The 17,294-nt window shown below is 40.8% G+C and overlaps 2 protein-coding genes across 25 annotated transcripts in view; both read right to left on the reverse strand.

The window, feature by feature from the left end:
* Positions 1-17,294, reverse strand: part of LOC121718788 (NACHT, LRR and PYD domains-containing protein 3-like) — a 1,510,793-nt gene that overhangs the window by 1,107,285 nt on the left and 386,214 nt on the right. The gene's annotated exons all lie outside the window — the stretch shown is intronic.
* Positions 1-17,294, reverse strand: part of LOC121718821 (oocyte zinc finger protein XlCOF22-like) — a 201,861-nt gene that overhangs the window by 32,964 nt on the left and 151,603 nt on the right. The window contains exons 10-12 of one of the 15 annotated variants that reach the window (XM_042104131.1): positions 16,885-17,005; positions 14,835-15,021; positions 11,659-12,147 (exon numbers count right to left, since the gene is read on the reverse strand). The exons of 9 other annotated variants lie outside the window; for them this stretch is intronic. In XM_042104131.1, coding sequence (XP_041960065.1) covers positions 12,126-12,147; positions 14,835-15,021; positions 16,885-17,005 — 330 coding nt within the window. In that variant the 3' untranslated portion in view covers positions 11,659-12,125. Of the gene's footprint in view, positions 1-3,119; positions 3,213-3,542; positions 4,283-11,658; positions 12,148-13,270; positions 15,022-16,884; positions 17,006-17,294 lie in introns of those variants that run through there. 5 more of the 15 variants (XM_042104114.1, XM_042104106.1, XM_042104122.1 and 2 more) reach the window with 5 other exon arrangements.

Raw genomic sequence — 17,294 nt, forward strand, 5'->3', positions numbered from 1 at the left:
ACTTAATGAACCATTGCCATTGATATAGGCCTATGCCTCACAGTAAAACGCAAGAAATAAAGGCCTATAGCTGACTCGAATAGCCTACAAGCCATGGTCCAAATAAAGGTGCTGTGCTTTGCCCAGCCATACTTTGAGGATTTACGATAGTCTGTCACCTAAACATTCCTCACCTGTTATCTAGACATGCATGAAAACATTTGAAAACAAAACTCACTGCTATGTAATATTTGATCGCTGTTTTGCTATCTATCTATCTATCTTTTTTGCTATCTTTCACGTGAATATGCACAGAAAGCTGTCTGTTCACGTCCGCAATCCATTATAACGTTTCTCAAATGGAGAACACATCCATGTTCTCTCGTGTTATATTATAGGCCGTCATGCTTCTGTGTTTGCAAAATTCCTGACGGTTCCTGATCGCTAAATGTTTGTTTTCCTTTCCTGTCGATAGCGGTTGATGTAGAAGCACCTATAGGCTATAATTTGACTTCAGCGGTGACAAATCCTGCTGAGAGAGAGAGAGAGAGGCACCCCCAAAGTGGTCCTGCGCGTGTGTGTGTGTGTGTGTGTCTCTGCATGGGGTTCAATTGAAGTCAGAGTTGGCCCGTCCAGTCAATAGTCCCGCATTCAGGCCGCTCCATTATTAGATTAACGTCAGACAGCGCTGTAAAATGTGTGGGAATTTCTATTAGTAGCCTATGCTCAATACGTAATAATTTATGCGCAATACCCACAATCCCGCACTGAAATTTAGGCCCTGGTTTTAAATGTGCATCTTTTTTTCTCTCGCTCTCTCGGAGGTGGCCAGCCAAGCAATTGTTCTGCTGCATGCCAGCCTGTGCCAATATATCGTACAAAATGATTGATTGCATTGCATTCTCCACATTTTTAGCTAAATTTTCATGTACCACATCAGCATTTGAGTTCAGTGAATCTTTTGTAAATTGCTTTACAATAGCATCAGGCCCTTGTCAGCAGCCTTCGGCTTGCCTCTTGCCACTATTCACTCCTTCATCTTCAACATTCCCTGTAGAATTCTCAATATTTTTGGCCTCTGTCTGACATAGTCGGTCTGTTCTTAGTCTTGGATTTTGTGAAATAAATTTCTAAATATCACCTGCACGTCCTTTTAAAACCGCATCTTTTTCTCTCTCAAGCATTTAATCTGCTGCCGGCTTGTAATTCCACATCGTCCAAAATGCTTGATTGCATTGCATTCTCCACATTTTTAGCTAAATTTTCATGTACCACATCAGCATTTTTGTTTAGTGAATCTTTTGTAAATTGCTTTACAATTACCGTCGGGCCTATAGGCCTATTGCATGGCTTGCCTCAGCTTCGGTCACGTCCTTTTAAAACCGTCTTTTTCTCGATCATGAGTATTTAATCTGCTGCCAGCTTGTGACAACACATCGCCCAAAATGCTTGATTGCATTGCATTCTCCACATTTTTAGCTACATTTTCATGCATCATATCAGCATTTTTGTTCAGTGAATCTTTTGTAAATTGCTTTACAATTACTGTCGGGCCTATTGGCCTATCGCCTGGCTTGCTTCAGTCAAGTCTAAAACTGCATCTTTTTCTCTCTCGTGAGCATTTAATCTGCTGCCAGCTTGTGACTCCACATCGCCCAAAATGCTTGATTGCATTGTATTCTCCGCATTTTAAATACATTTTGGTGCACCACATGGCATTTTTTTTCAGTGAATCTTTTGCTTTGCAATTACCTTCCTGCCCTCCTCTTGGCTCCCTTCACTCCTTTGTCTTCATTAACATTAATCCTTTTGGCCTCAATAATCCAGTTATATAGTCTCTGTTTTTGGTTTTGGATTTTGTGAAATACTTTTCTGAATAAATGCAACTTATAGTCCGGTGCGACTTATATATGTTTTTTTCCTGTTCATGATGCATTTTTTGACTGATGCGACTTATACTCAGGAGAGACTTATAGTCCGGAAAATACGGTAATTGTGCTTACCATCTGTGGCCCAGTTTACATTCTGACTTACAATTCTGGAGACTGATTCTGGTTATCTAGGGTGATCTGCTGAGTTAAATATCATTCAGTAAAACACGAGAGCCTGAAGTTTAACGGGGTAAACAAGGGAAACGTCCGCTGGATCATAATGCCAATTCTGCTGGTCCAGATTGAACAGAAAAGTTGTTGAGAAAGGTGTCTTTATGATAAGGTTCAGTTTCACTTGCACAGATGCGCATAAACATTGAATAAGCGCTCACTTTACTACCCCCCAAAATGTAGGCTATGCCACTTTATTTGATCACACAATCAAGAAATATTTTAATCTGGAACATGTTTAGTTTTTTTCGGACAGCGGTTATAGTCTACCATTCATTTGTGCTGCAAATGATCAGACGTGTGACAGACACATGGGCATAGCCTGTAACTTCGCTGATCCGTGGACTAGAAATCTCATCGGAGAGGAGGCCCTAACGCTGCAGATAATAGACAGAGAAAGGCAAGCATATGCTCAGGGCACAGAACACAGTTGCATGTCCAGTATAGCCATGGGTCTGGTGAATATAGCCTACCAAATGCAGATGACTACAAGCTCACGCTTTGCCTGGTCTAGACTAGTTTCAAAGATTTAGAAGCGGGACACGTGGCGCTCTATCTTTGGTAGCAACCCAGCCCCCTGGTGAAACAAACGTGTTTGTCAAAGAGAGAGAAAAAACTGATCATAAAATGTATCGTAAAAAGGAACGATGGTGTTGTAGAAATGTAGCGGAGTAAAAGTACAGATAATTGCTGCAAAATGTAACAAAGTAAAAGTCAAAAGTATGCTCTATAGATTCTACTTAAGTAAAGTACAAATACGTGGAAAATTTACTTAAGTACAGTAACGAAGTATTTGTACTTTGTTACATTCCACCACTGCAAAAAGGCCGTTCAAATCATGTGTGTATGTGCAGTCTAGGTGTCAAAGTGTGTGCGTGTGTGTAGTTAAACTATCCTGTGAGTATGAAAAAATACTGCAGAGATGGCCATATACAGGTATGTGTGTGTGTGTGTGTGTGTGTGTGTGTGTGTGTGTGTGTGTGTGGAGAGAAAGAATGAATATCACAACACAATACACATTCAATGTGTGTGTCTTACCTGAAATGCTTGTATGATGCATTGGGTGGCCTTCTCCAGGTCGATGCAGGCTTGCTTGTGATTCAAGTCCATATGCTGACGAACCTCGTTCATCTGCACACACACACACACACACACACACACACACACCTCTATTACAACACCATTATAACACAACACTGTTGCTCCAAACCTCAGACGTGCAAAGTGACTATGGTAATGTGATAATGTCTACGCAAAGGGGAATGGTAGCAGGTCTTTTCTCGAAACCCATTAAAACCCTGGGGTTGCAATCGAGTCAACAACATTTGAGATTTGCCAAGCGGTCTGGTGTTAACCAGGCTGGACTGGAAGTCAACGTGCCCCGAAAATCGAATATTTGGTGGCGTAGTAAAAGTTCCTTCAAATAATTTAATGATCCGATGACACTTTGTGTTCAGTTACCTGCTTTTCAACAAACTCACGGAAACTGTCGTCCTTGGCTTTGTCTGCTGGAAGTTTCTGACACAACGTTGTCCGGCGTGGTCTGATTCTGATAGATTGACGGTTGCGTTGCTTGAAGCGGTTGCACCAAGAAGGCCCACCTGCAAAGTCATGTATGTTCAACTCCTGGGCGACGACCAGCGCGTGGAGACGTAACTCGACCGTTGACCAGGCTCTCCCGGCAGCACGTTGTTGATGCACCCATTTGAGGACTCGTTCCTCCAGCTCTGGCCATCTCGCTTTCAGCCCGCGATTAGCTTTCTTTGTTTTCCTCATTGCAGTAAGAGTAGCCTCTACTTTTCGCCAGTCCCTCACAACTTTCTCACTCACTCCAAACTTTCTTTCTGCTGCTCGATTACCGTTTTCTGCTGCATATTTTACTACCTGCAGTTTGTAATCTGCAGAGTAGGATTTTCTTTTGGGAGGCATATTGTTTGTGTTCAGTCTTTCTCAGTTTAAATTAAGCCTTAATGTTTCAAACGGAGGCAGCGCAAAGTCGAACCCTGCTGCGTGTTGCCTTCCAGTTAAGATTAAGGATAACGTTTACATACTGAGTTTTTTTTTTAAAATTGCAACCTCCTCCGTGAGATATAGGTTTAGATATACCTGAGCACACTTTTCCGTACTAAATACCTAAGTATAAGCGACTCACAACAAACAGATTTACTGTCGCTAGCTCCACGGAACTTGGGTTTGTTTGGCTTTTCTTCCTCGACTGCCAGCTTTACAAGGTTTAGTGGAGCATAGAAGTTTACCGCCCTCTACCGTGTAGGATGAGAAGTTGATTCTTTTCTTCTTCTTCTTCTTCTTCTTGTTTTTATGGCGGTTGGCAAACAACGTCTGGTCGCATTACCGCCACCTTCTGAAATGGAGTGTGGGTCTGAATAAAATATTTCCCTACACTTAAATCATCTTTATTAAACCTGTTCTTCTAAAAAAGGAAAAGACAAACCCAAGACAAAAATCACCAGAATTCCTTAGCAAAATATCCCTTACTTTCAAAGCTATCTCTTCATCTTCTAGCTGCTGGATTGTTGCCTCTCATTATTATATCTACTACATTCTTCAATAGCATGCTCTATGGTATCCTGTGTGTTACATACACTACACCCCCCATCAACATGTTTTTTCATTAAAAATAATGTACTGTTTAACCCTGTGTGCCCAAATCTCATTCTTGAAATGATGTTCTCCTTCTGTGCATTTCTGCAAGTACTTCTACTCACCCCCACTCTTTTTTGGATATCTAGTTTCCTACCAGTCTGACCATTATCCCACAATACTTGCCATTTCTCCTTTATCTTTCCTTTAATGATTGATTTCACCTCAGCTTTACTATACTTAATGTTTAAATGTATATACTCCATTTCTGTTGCCTTTTTTGCATACTTATCAGCCAACTCATTCCCTGTTACTCCTGTATGGGCAGGAACCCATACAAGTCCAACACTGACTCCAGCTTTAATTAATGTACTAGCCATTTGGACAATTTCTATAACAATGTCTTGTCTGGATTGTGAATTAATGTTCTGAATACTCATCAGAGCTGACGCTGAGTCTGAAGCAATTACTAAACTTCTTGGCCTGTTACTCTCAGCCCAAGAGAGCGCCATTAAAATAGCAATTAGTTCTGCTGTATAGACTGCTAAATTATCATTAATTCTTTTTTGTGTTACTACTTTTAATTTTGGAATAACAAAAGCCACCCCCACTCTCACATCCCTTTTGGACCCATCTGTGTACAATATAATCCTATCGCCATATCTTTCACTTAAATACCCCTGCACCACATTACAATCTATATCCCCATTCTTAGCTTCTTCCAAGAGAATGAGATCAACTAAAGGATCTTCAAGAGTCCATAGAGGAACTCTTGGAAACACTACTGTAGGACTTAGATCCAACAAGGCTATTTCCATCTCATTTATTTTCTGTTTAATAGTCCACCCAAAACTACTCTTTGTACCATTATGTCTCTCTTGACACTCTACCAATGTAGATTGACTAAAATGGTCTTCCCTATGACCTTTAAGGTTTGCCCAAAATACCAGGCTAAGCTGGTCCCTTCTGAGATCTAAAGGCAACTCCCCCATCTCTACTTGAATGGCTGCCACTGGAGTTGTCTTCATGGCTCCACAACATAGTCTTAAACCTCGACTCTGCACTCTGTCTAGTTTATTTAAAGCCGTCTTAGCAGCAGACCCATATACAACACACCCATAATCAAAAACTGATCTAATCAGTCCAGTATATATTGTATGCATAGCACTCCTAGTTGCACCCCATTCCACCCCACGCAAACACCTCATTACATTCAATACCTTTTTACACTTTTCTACCATCTTCTGAATATGAACTGCCCATGTTAATCTTTTGTCAAACCATATACCTAGATATTTAAAGTTCTCTACTCTTTCCAATTCCTTACCTGATATTTGAATCTTTAACTCCTGACTTATTTTCTTCCTGGTAAAGAAAATTAATTAGTTTTTTTTCCACATCTATCCTGAATCCCCATTCAATTGTCCATTTGTGAACTGTATCCACTGCTTGTTGCATCTTATTTACAATGTGACTGACATTTCTTCCCCTTTTCCACATTGCTCCATCATCTGCAAATAAAGCTACACCAATAGACCTTTCTACATTTTTAAATATCTCATTTATCATTACTGAAAATAGTAATGGGCTAATAATACTCCCTTGAGGAGTACCATTGTCTACCTCATATTCCTCACTCAAAACCCCATTTACTTTAACTCTAATTTTCCTCCCAGATAAAAAAGATTTTACCCACGCAAACCCTCTCCCCTTTACTCCCAACTGATATAATTTGATAAGAAGCCCCTCCTTCCACATCATGTCATATGCTTTCTTATAAAAAAAATATAGCTAAAACTGTTTCTTTGTTTACCTGAGCTTTCTTTATGTCATCTTCAAGTAACACAGTTGGGTCCATGGTCCCCCTGCCTTTCCTAAAACCACTCTGGTAATTCCTTAATGCATCTTTAGTTTCTAAAAAGAATACTAATCTATCATTTACCATTCGTTCCATGGTCTTACCCAACTGAGATGTCTATCTAACTGAGGCCTATAACTACTAGGCAATTTAGCGTCTTTACCAGGTTTCCTAATAGGAATAATAATTGATTCCTTCCAACTACAAGGAATTACCCCTTCTACCCATATTTTATTAAAAAGAGCCAATATTACTTCCTTACCTTTATCAGTTATCATTGCATAGCAAACCTTGTCGTTCCCTGGTGTGGATTTACCCACCTTCTTCAAAGCACAATTCAGTTCCTTCGTTCCCTGGTGTGGATTTACCCACCTTCTTCAAAGCACAATTCAGTTCCTTCATTCCCTGGTGTGGATTTACCCACCTTCTTCAAAGCACAATTCAGTTCCTTCATTCCCTGGTGTGGATTTACCCACCTTCTTCAAAGCACAATTCAGTTCCTTCATTGTAAATAGAACCTCCATCACACCACCTTCCTCAATATCATTACCCAACTCAGCACTATATCTTAGTTTAGTAGCTTCCCTTCCTTCCCTTTCTACCTGATCTAAATTTGCTTCACTATGTACCTTTACTAATGTCTTTGCTATAACTTCAGCCTTGTCTCTACTATTAGTAATAATCCTGTTATCATCCATCATCATTGGATACTCATATTCTCTCCCATTACCCCTCATTTTCTTTATCATACCCCACACTTGTTGTATTGGTGTAGTTCTACCAATAGAATCACAAAACTTTTCCCTTTTAAATTATAAATAAACTTTTAAAATGATAAATAAAACCTTTTAACTCCTGCCCATTTGCTATAAGACTTCTTGCATTCCACTGTAAAATCAATAAGTTCTTACAGGTGTTAATGATGGATCATTTGTTTCACCCTGTATAAGATCAGCTTGTATCTTTTCCCATGATAAATTATCCACATTCAAAAATGTTGCAGCAGCTTTAACAATTATTTTTATTTTCTCAGTTCTCGTTTTAGCTTGATCAGAACAATTAACCACATAGGCAATGAACAGTATCAATTTCTCTGTACTTATCACATCCTCCTTTGGCCTTCTGCATTCAGCACCACTACCTTGAGTTGCCGGTACCTCATTTGTCTCTTTCCTTTCCATATTGACAACCTTTACAGCCTCAGCATATGTAATGTTTTGTGTTGTCCGTATCTGCTGCACCACCACTGCCCTTTTGCTTACAGGACAGCCCCCATATGCAGCCGTATGATCCCCACCACAGTTACAACATTTCCTCTCAACCCCCTCTCCACATTTCCCATATTCGTGCTCTCCTCCACCATCTTCCCACATCTTAATTTCCCTTTGCAAACATTTGCTATATGACCATACCTTTGGCATCTATAGCATCGAGTTGGTGGAGGAATGTACTCACACACCCTGAAACTCAAATATCCCACCATCACTTTATCTGGCAACACTTGCTCCTTGAACTCCAAAAGTACTGTAGTGCTATCTACTTTCTCTCCATTACGCTTGGCTTTTAATCTTTTTATATCCACTACAGTTCCTCCCTTAATATTCTTTTTGAGATCGTCCAATTTTCCCCCAATTGGTATACCTGATATCACTCCCTTTGTTCTTACAGTATACCTACAAAGCTTTGTACTTCGCTCACTTCTTTCTTACACACCGACTGTAATCTCATAGCCTGGCTAGCGCCACCACTTCTCAAAGAGACGTGGTCTGGGAACCAAACGTTCATTTTCTCGTATTTGAAAAAAATGCCCAGATCCGTTTATTGGGTGCCACGGATGTCTATCAAATGCGTCTGTGCATAGCTCATCATCGTCTCGCTTTCCCACCTGTTCTGTGATTGGTTCCCTATCTCAGGCGAAAATTTGCTCCATGGTCTCCAGGCTGCCTTAGCAGCATGAATCAAATCGCGCGCAAGGCAGCATGGGAACACCCAGGCTAGTAATCTCATAGCCTTCTCTCTTTGCTCACTGTTCCTGCATTTAATTAGTAATCTACAATCCCGTAACATCTTTGCCCTTTCTATGTCTCCTACTGCCTTTTTCAATCCACTCGTCAATGCAAACAAACCAATTTCGCTTATATCATGCCCCTCTTTAAATTTAACGACTACTTTCAAATCATCTTCCTGATTTAACTTCCTTCTCACATCTCTACCTACTTCATCAGTTACCTCTTCAATACTCCTCTTCTCACATCTCTACCTACTTCATCAGTTACCTCTTCAATACTCCTCTTCGATGGCCCTTTCCCCATTCCCTCAGTCCTCTAGACCTTTTTAACCAATCCTCACTCCCATCTTCCTCCTCCATTATACTATCCAGACCCAGTCACAAATCAGATTATGCCAAACCGGCAAATAAACTTTAAAAATAAAGAAAATATCTCTTGGAGATACAAACAAACCGCCACTCCGCACTCCACTCGCTTGCTTCCAATCACTTCCGCTCGACGTCACCATTCCGTCGCCCCGTTGATTCTTTTCGTCCTCCTGGTCCTTGGTTAACCACTAAAATGCGTAATCTCAGAAGGAAGTACACTGTGGCAATTAAACTGTCAGTGGAATCAGAATGACAAGTCCTTCCGTAATTGTTCTTGATCAAGATAGTCAAGTGGCTTTGTGATGTTTTGGTAATATGACACCCCTGTCTACTTTTCATGATACTGCACATACCTATAATGTTGCCCTTACAGTCTACACTGCACTATGTGTCTATTCATTTACTGCATATAACCTTACTGTAAGCATTACCCAGACCTCACTGTACACTCTTAAAACAAATGTGTTGTTTTCAACACATTCATTTTAAGAGCAAGAGAGTTCCATTATCAGCATCATAGTTGGCCCCACAAGGCTTCCGTTTTAACATTCCATATGTTATCTTAATGCAGAGGAAGTAGATTGGGGCCCAAATAGAACATTCAAGCATTGTTTTTGTTTACCTTGTTGAAAGGGTCCATACCAGAGCCAAAGGTAGAGTTGCGACAACTCCATTGACGCTAATGTTCCATTTTTTTCAACAATGGCGGCTAATGGAAGCCTCAAATAGTTCCCGAAGGTTAACAATTTATAATAGCAGCAGTGCAGTTACAGACTGTTTGTAGCCAACATTTCAGACTCAGATTTACATTATTGGCTCATCCGAATAATAATAATAACAGTAATAATAGTAATAGTAGTAAAGTAATAGTATTAATAACCTTATTATAATAATAAACTATTTATGTATCGACTTTGACAGCTTTTCTGCTGCTCAGTTTTTATCAGTTCCTTATCAAATAAATTAAAAGAGGCTAAAGCCCAATAAATGTGCCACACATAATAACCTAATATAAGATAAACCTTGCCTATACCATTTCAATTAGGCAGCACTAGGCAACACCACGAACGAGCTGTCATTACGTTTTTGCGTTTGTAGCCTACAACTTTTATGACGTGATGTGTCTTGGGAATTTAGCTTTAGCTGCTACCATCATGTCAACATAGTTGTAACGTTATGCACAATGCTCATCTAGGCTATGGATTTAAGTGGTTTAATTTTAAAAAGGGCAGCAAAAGTGGGATAAAGTGCAACTGCTTCCCCAAAACAATTCCTCCATAACTGTGGATGTAATCGTTATGTGGATAACTTTCTGTGGACTAAACACATAAAAGGTAAGATTTTGTTATCACAAAGCTAGCTGGTTCGTTAAATATAAGCATATTTACAGCCAACTTTGTACTTGCAGCAGTGAAACTGAGTTTGTTGTTAACATTGGTCACTGGCCATACAATACATATTGTTGAATCTGTTAACCTTTTAAATGAAGAAGAGGAACTATTTGTAGTCTCCTTCGATATCAAGGAAGGGGGGGGTTAATTGCATTGGAACTACCTCTACGAGTAGTCCCTCAAAGAAGTGTATCCTAATATTGATCTTGCAATATAACTACTGGTTGTTTCAGAATAAATCTACAACAACGTGAGGTACCCATATACTGTTTTTTTTTTTTCAGAATACATTTTATATATAAAATATGTGGGGTACCCATGGGTAGTTCAATATACTGGTTATTTCAGCCTACATTTTAACAAAAACGTGGGGTACCCAGGTAGTTCTTAATGCAGGGAACCAAATAGAACGTTCAAGCTTAAACATTCTATTTAGTTCCCAATCTACTTCCTCTGTATTAAGATAACATATGGAATGTTAAAACGGAAGCCTTGTGGGGCCAACTATGATGCTGATAATGGAACTTTCTTGTTCTAGAATCTTTGCTTTACACTGCCCTATGTGTGTAATGCTGTTTACTGCACTACCTATAGTAGTCACTTTTCTGCTTTTTTTTGCACTTCTGGTTAGACTCTAAGAGCATTCCTTTGTGTCAATGTAATGGAAATCTATTAAATCTATTCTAATCTAATCCTTATTTTTTCTGAATTAATGAATCCCAATCCTTCCAAAAAGATTACTTTTGAACGATCTAGTGGTATGGTGTGTTCCAATTGTACTCCTAGATATGCACTGGTGCACTATTTATAAGCAGCTCTGTGCCATGTGCGTGCAGTGTCCAATATTTATACTAGCAAAGTTGATAACAGGGAAATAAATCATTGTGGGATTATAATACTATGGGATATAAAATCATTATTAGATTACGAGCAATGAAACCAATGAAGAGTGTGGTCAAAAATCTCCAGGCACCCCCAGGTGCGTGTGTGAGTGTGCATGCAAATCAGGTGTGTGAGTGTGCAAATCTCCAGGCACCCCCAGGTGCGTGTGTGTGTGCATGCAAATCAGGTGTGTGTGTGCACTGTATTATGTATGTGTGTGCGTGCACATCTCCAGGCATACTCATATGTGTGTGTGTGTGAGAGTGTAAATTCCCAGGAAAACCCAGGTGTGTGTATGTGTGCACACTCATATGTGTGTGTGCACATCTCAAGGCATACTAATATGTGTGTGTGTAACTCTCAAGGCACACTCAGGTGTGTGTATGTGTATGAGTGTGTGAGAGTGTGCAAATCTCCAGGCATACTCATATGTGTGTGTGTGTGTAAATTCCCAGGCACACCCAGGTGTGAGAAATCACTACAAGTTTATTCACGATAGTTATTATATTATAGTTAGTTACATCGTGACTCTATAATAGTTCACTATGATGGTCTTTTCCATGGTAATTACATCGTGGTAATACAAATCACATGTTACGATGGTCTTTTCCATAATTCTTCATACATGCAGAAATACAATACATGGACACTTGGACACATAGCATATGATCCACAGGCCATAAGTCATGTGACTACTCCAAGTAAGTTAATTGGTCAATACAATACATCCTTCAGCATTCCCTTGCCATAGTATACTCCCTGCCAGGATACTCCTAATACTCATGCCTCAGGCAGAATACCTTTCACTCGTGACAAAAGGGGTCGTAACCGTAGCAACATCTATTGTGATGCTTGATCTGTGGCCCTGACAGTTGAGCAGGGCTTGTTACTATGGCATTAGCTCCAGCTTTGGCCCATAGGGAGGAAAAGTAATCTCATCGCCACCTACTGCATGACCTTTATTTAGAGAGTCGTGACATGGAGAGAACAAATAACAGACAAAGCAAAGTTGATGCATAGTATTGAGTGTAAAGAAAAGCAAACACATAATATATGAAAATGTAATGTTAATCACTTCTATGGAATAAATGTAGATTAGCATTCATTTCTAATACATATAAACTTATTAGTAATCAATTCTATTTCATAAATTTCATAAGATTCGTTAGTAATACAACATTTCTACCACAAGACACCCAACCTAGAAAGGGAAGCAAATTTAATAAAGACTATAGTGTGTTATGTTTTTTTTACAAAGAGACAAGTGTCTCAATTATTGGCATGTAATCCCTTGTTAAGCCTCTCTTCAAGTTCAAGGGTGCAGCACGCACATCCAAATAGTTGAGTACCGGGTGCTGGACAGGAAGGCACAAGCAAGTAGAAGAACGTTGAGTCCGCACACCAGAATCTGCTCCTTAGCCTTTTTTTTTTATTGGTAGGCTAGATCACCACATTTTGTACCAATAAAAAAAACGCTAAGGACTTTGCCTGGGCCTTTGGAATACAAATAGCCCGACGATATTTGACCCTCCACCATAATCATCGCAATACAAATAGCCCCACAATATCACTGACCCTCCACCATAACCATCTCAGGCATGGGGTGTCTTGTCAGCATAATCATTCTTCTATGTACGCCAAACCCACCTAGAGCGTATATTTTAAGATTCGGCTGAATGTGTCGTGTGTTTGTGTTGCACGATTCAGCGTTATGAGATGTGTGCAGGTGGCTTAAGGCAATATCCACACTGCAATTCCCAGTCACCACTTATTTGACTGAAGTGTACGGCTAGTTTTGAGTGGTTTGAAAATAGCGAATTATTTTGACGTGCTTCTATGCTCCATTAACCTGACTCTCGCCAGATGAATTTCGCTCCGCCTAGGTCCACTCACATCCATCTGGGATCGGTTCCGTTGAGAGTGATTTCAGCACGAGATTGTATGGTAGAGCCAATCAGGACGCAGGGCGGGAGTTTCATAGATGTGACATAGCGTAGAGGCGACTGTGAGACTGTTCTCAGAGTCACGGGTTGGCTTCGATGTGAGTGGTTGAAGTAGCACGTCAATAGATGACGGACAAGTGGCTTATCCAATCATATGCAAGCATTTTTTGATTAGGCCCAGCCTTCTGAAGCACCACTCCAATGGATCGATCCCAGATGGATGAGTGGAGCTAGGCGGAACGAAATTCTGGCGAGAGTCAAGTTAGGTTTTGTATTCCCTATAATACAAAAACTGGTTTGGTCTGTCACGCTACAGTAAGAACAAGCTGAGCTACACATCACCATGTAACCGCCAGTAAAAATCTAAGAGATGGTGGAGAGTGGACAAATTAGAGGAAAATGATAATGGCATCAGTGCGAGGGACTCCATGACAGTACTACAACAAACATGTTCCCAAGGGTCTTATGTTCTTAGGGGTCATGTGTTCCCAGGGGTTCTATGTTCACAAGGGTCCTATGTTTATAGGGTTCTATGTTCTTAATAGTCCTATGTTCCCAGGGTCCATTGGGCCTCATTCACCAATATCTTCCTAAGAACTTTCTTAACAGTGTTCTTAAGAAGGTCCTACAAAAACTTTTCACAAAGCCGTTCTAAAACCTCAGGGTACTATAACTCCTAGTTCCTATGGTCCTATGTTCCTAGGGTCTTATGTTCTTAGGGGTTATGTGTTCCCAGGGGTTCTATGTTCACAAGGGTTCTATGTTCCTAATAGTCCTATGTTCCCAAATTCATCTGGCGAGAGTCAGGTTAGTGCTCCATTGCCATTTATTGACTAACCCTAACCCATTGCTAATCCCCCTCCCCCGCCAACAATCAAGCGACTTCACAGCACACCATGAGGTGGCGTTGTTTAAGTTTGACCTCTCGAGTGAAACTCACGGAGTGCAGTGTGTCGGCCCTTCTCCTATGTGACTGAGCTGATGTTGTGTTAATCTGACTCTTGCTTTACTGGTAAGACTTCTCTCTTGTGTGAATGTGCTGATGTACTTCCAGAGTATTGATTTGACAGAAACCCTTCCCACATTGAGTACATGGACAAGGGCTCTCCCATGTGAATACGCTGATGTACTTTGAGATTATTCTTTTGACTGAAACCCTTGAATTAATGCGGCTCCTCTCTATAGTGAATACGCTGATGTACTTTGAGATTTGAACTTGAAATAAAACCCTGGCCACATTGGGTGCATTTGAACGGTCTCTCTCCTGTGTGAGTGCGTATGTGCAGTTTAAGGTTTCCCTTTTGAATGAAGCCCTTGCCACATTGGGGACATTGAAACGGCCTCTCTCCTGTGTGAATGCGCTCATGTACTCTGAGATTTTCCCTCTGAATGAAACCCTTCCCACACTGAGTGCATTGGTATGGTCTCTCTCCTGTGTGAAGATGCTGGTGCAGTTCAAGGCTTCCCTTCAAGGTGAACCTCTTGCCACATTGAAAACAGTGGTACGGTTTCTCTTCTGTGTGAGTGTACTGGTGCAGTTTAAGGGTTCCCATTTGAGTGAAACTCTTGCCACACTGCATACAGTGGTACTTCTTTTTTGTGTAAATGCATTTGTCATCCTCGATATGTACACGTTCAGTTAAGCGGGATGGTCTCTTTCTCTTTCTGGTGTGAATAGCACGGAGGTGATCTTTGAGATACCTATTGGAAGTGAAATTCCTGCCACACGGAAAACAGTAGTGCTTCCTCTCCTCTGTGTGTATTTTCTGATGGTGTTTCTGCAGTGCAGACAACAGTCGGAAGGTTTTGCCACACTCAGAGCAGTAGTAATGTGACCCTTTCTTCATCTCCGTTTGTGAGTTTGAGGGCGAAGGAGATGACATTTTTCCTGTGTAACACAAAAAAGCAACATACAGTCACCGAAGCAAACACATACTGGACTAGGACAGTTTAAGGTTCTGTAGCTGAAATTTGTGAGATTTACTCTTGGACTTACAGGGAAGATACAACGGTCACATAGTTGAAGTATCTGGTGCAGCAGACGCTACGGAATGCTTCAGTTCCGTTAAAATCCCAGTAATTTTTAAGTATAAGTAAGTATATATACTCTTTTGATCCCGTGAGGGAAATTTGGTCTCTGCATTTATCCCAATCCGTGAATTAGTGAAACACACACAGCACACAGTGAGGTGAAGCACACACTAATCCCGACGCAGTAAGCTGCCTGCTACAACAGTGGCGCTCGGGGAGCAGTGAGGGGATAAGTGCCTTGCTCCCCCCCCCCCCGGAAATAATCGGTTTTACTTAACTTGAGTTGCTGCAGCCATCCGGCAGGCATAAGGGGTAGCCGTGTCCTACTAGCGCTTCGGACAACCGGAGGGTTGCCGGTTCGAACCCCGACCAGTAGGCACGGCTGAAGTGCCCTTGTGTGTTCACTGTGTTTCACTAATTCACGGATTGGGATAAATGCAGAGACCAAATTTCCCTAATGGGATCAAACGAGTATATATACACACTTATACCTATAGGCAGCCAAGGCCCGGCACAGCGCTACAATCTGGAGGCATGTTTGTGAGCCCCCATGTTCATGACATGACCGACGCACCAAATGGACGCAGGATGCATGGCAGACACAATGCGTCTGTGTTGTTAAAACCAACTACATCACCGGCTTTTACTGTAGGATTCCATGATGCATCTGTTGTTGTTAAAACCAACTACATCACTGGCTTTTACTGTAGGATTCCATGATGCATCTGTTGTTAAAACCAACTAGATCACCAGCTTTTACTGTAGGATTCCATGATGCATATGTGGTTAAAACCAACTACCATATCTTCCAGATTATACGTTTTTCATAGTTTGGCTGTTTTTAAATGTTAGTAATGAATTGACATGAACCCTACATGAAACATTACGTTATCGGGACCTTGGTGAACTTGTGACCGGTCAGACATTTTTTCATACTTAAGCCCAATAGTTAGAGAGGGTTCGGGGTGTCACCACCAGGAAAATGCACACTTTCAGTCAGAGATTAGGGCTTGCACTATGCCTAAAACACACCTCAAATTATGGCCGGGATTCTAGCTATGCTTCAGTTTTGGACAAATAAAGGCTAGCCCCCAAATAGCCTAAGCCAGGGTAATTGCCTACATTTCGCCAACGAATTGCGTAAAAAAAACCCCTCTAATACCAAAAACGACAAAAATTGGTCTTAACACCATTTGGAGACATCTTAAAAATTATATCTTGAGTGCTTTATGTACCCAATAATTGCCAGTGGTGGTTAACCTGCAACACAGCCTTTATATATGTTTTTCCCCTCTTATCAGTTAGCCTTAAGCTAATTTGCATCTGCACAGGAAGCACAAACACAATTTTTTTAAAATTAGTGATGCACCGATATTGAAATTCTGGGCCGATATGATATTAAAACCGATATTTTTATTGATCATTTTTTGGATACACCTTTGCTGGCAAACAAGTATTCAAAATACATTTCACATTTTTTCAACAAAAAAAATTAGAAGAGAGAGAGAAGAAAAAAACTTTAATCTTACATATCCCTCTGCTACTCCCTATGGAAAGTTTTCAGATCTGCACTCTTAGAACAGGCTGGCGATGCTTATCGGCCATTTAGTCCTGGTCAGCATATCTGAAATATCGGCCGCTAATATCGGCCGTTTCGCAGATGGCAGCAAAAAAGGCCCATATAGGGCAGTGTGTGTTGCTTTTCCTCAGCACTCCCTACCTGAATGACTGCACTCTCCATCTTCATCATCATCATCATCACCATCTTCTTCATCTTCATCTTCATCTTCAGAGACTGGCGCCTCCAGCAGCCTCTGACCGTCAGACGAGACCATCGGAGTCTGAGACGAGACTTTTATTAGTTTGTCTGATGATGTGGGGTTGTTGCATGGTATGGTTTTATGAAATGAGTTTACAGGTGTAATGGCATTGCATTGTCAAATCAAATGGGCTGTTTTATTACAGTGTCAGATCAAATGGGTTAGCCATTATATTAGCGCCAGCTTGTAAGATCAAATGGGATAGCTGTTATATTAGCCTTTGCTTGTCAGATCAAATAGGTTAGCAATTAAATTGGCAGTAGCATGTCATATCAATTGGGTTGCATTTATGATATTATGCACACAAAAA

Source organism: Alosa sapidissima, chromosome 9 (assembly GCF_018492685.1).
Source record: "Alosa sapidissima isolate fAloSap1 chromosome 9, fAloSap1.pri, whole genome shotgun sequence".
NCBI classification, from domain to species: Eukaryota; Metazoa; Chordata; class Actinopteri; order Clupeiformes; family Clupeidae; genus Alosa; species Alosa sapidissima.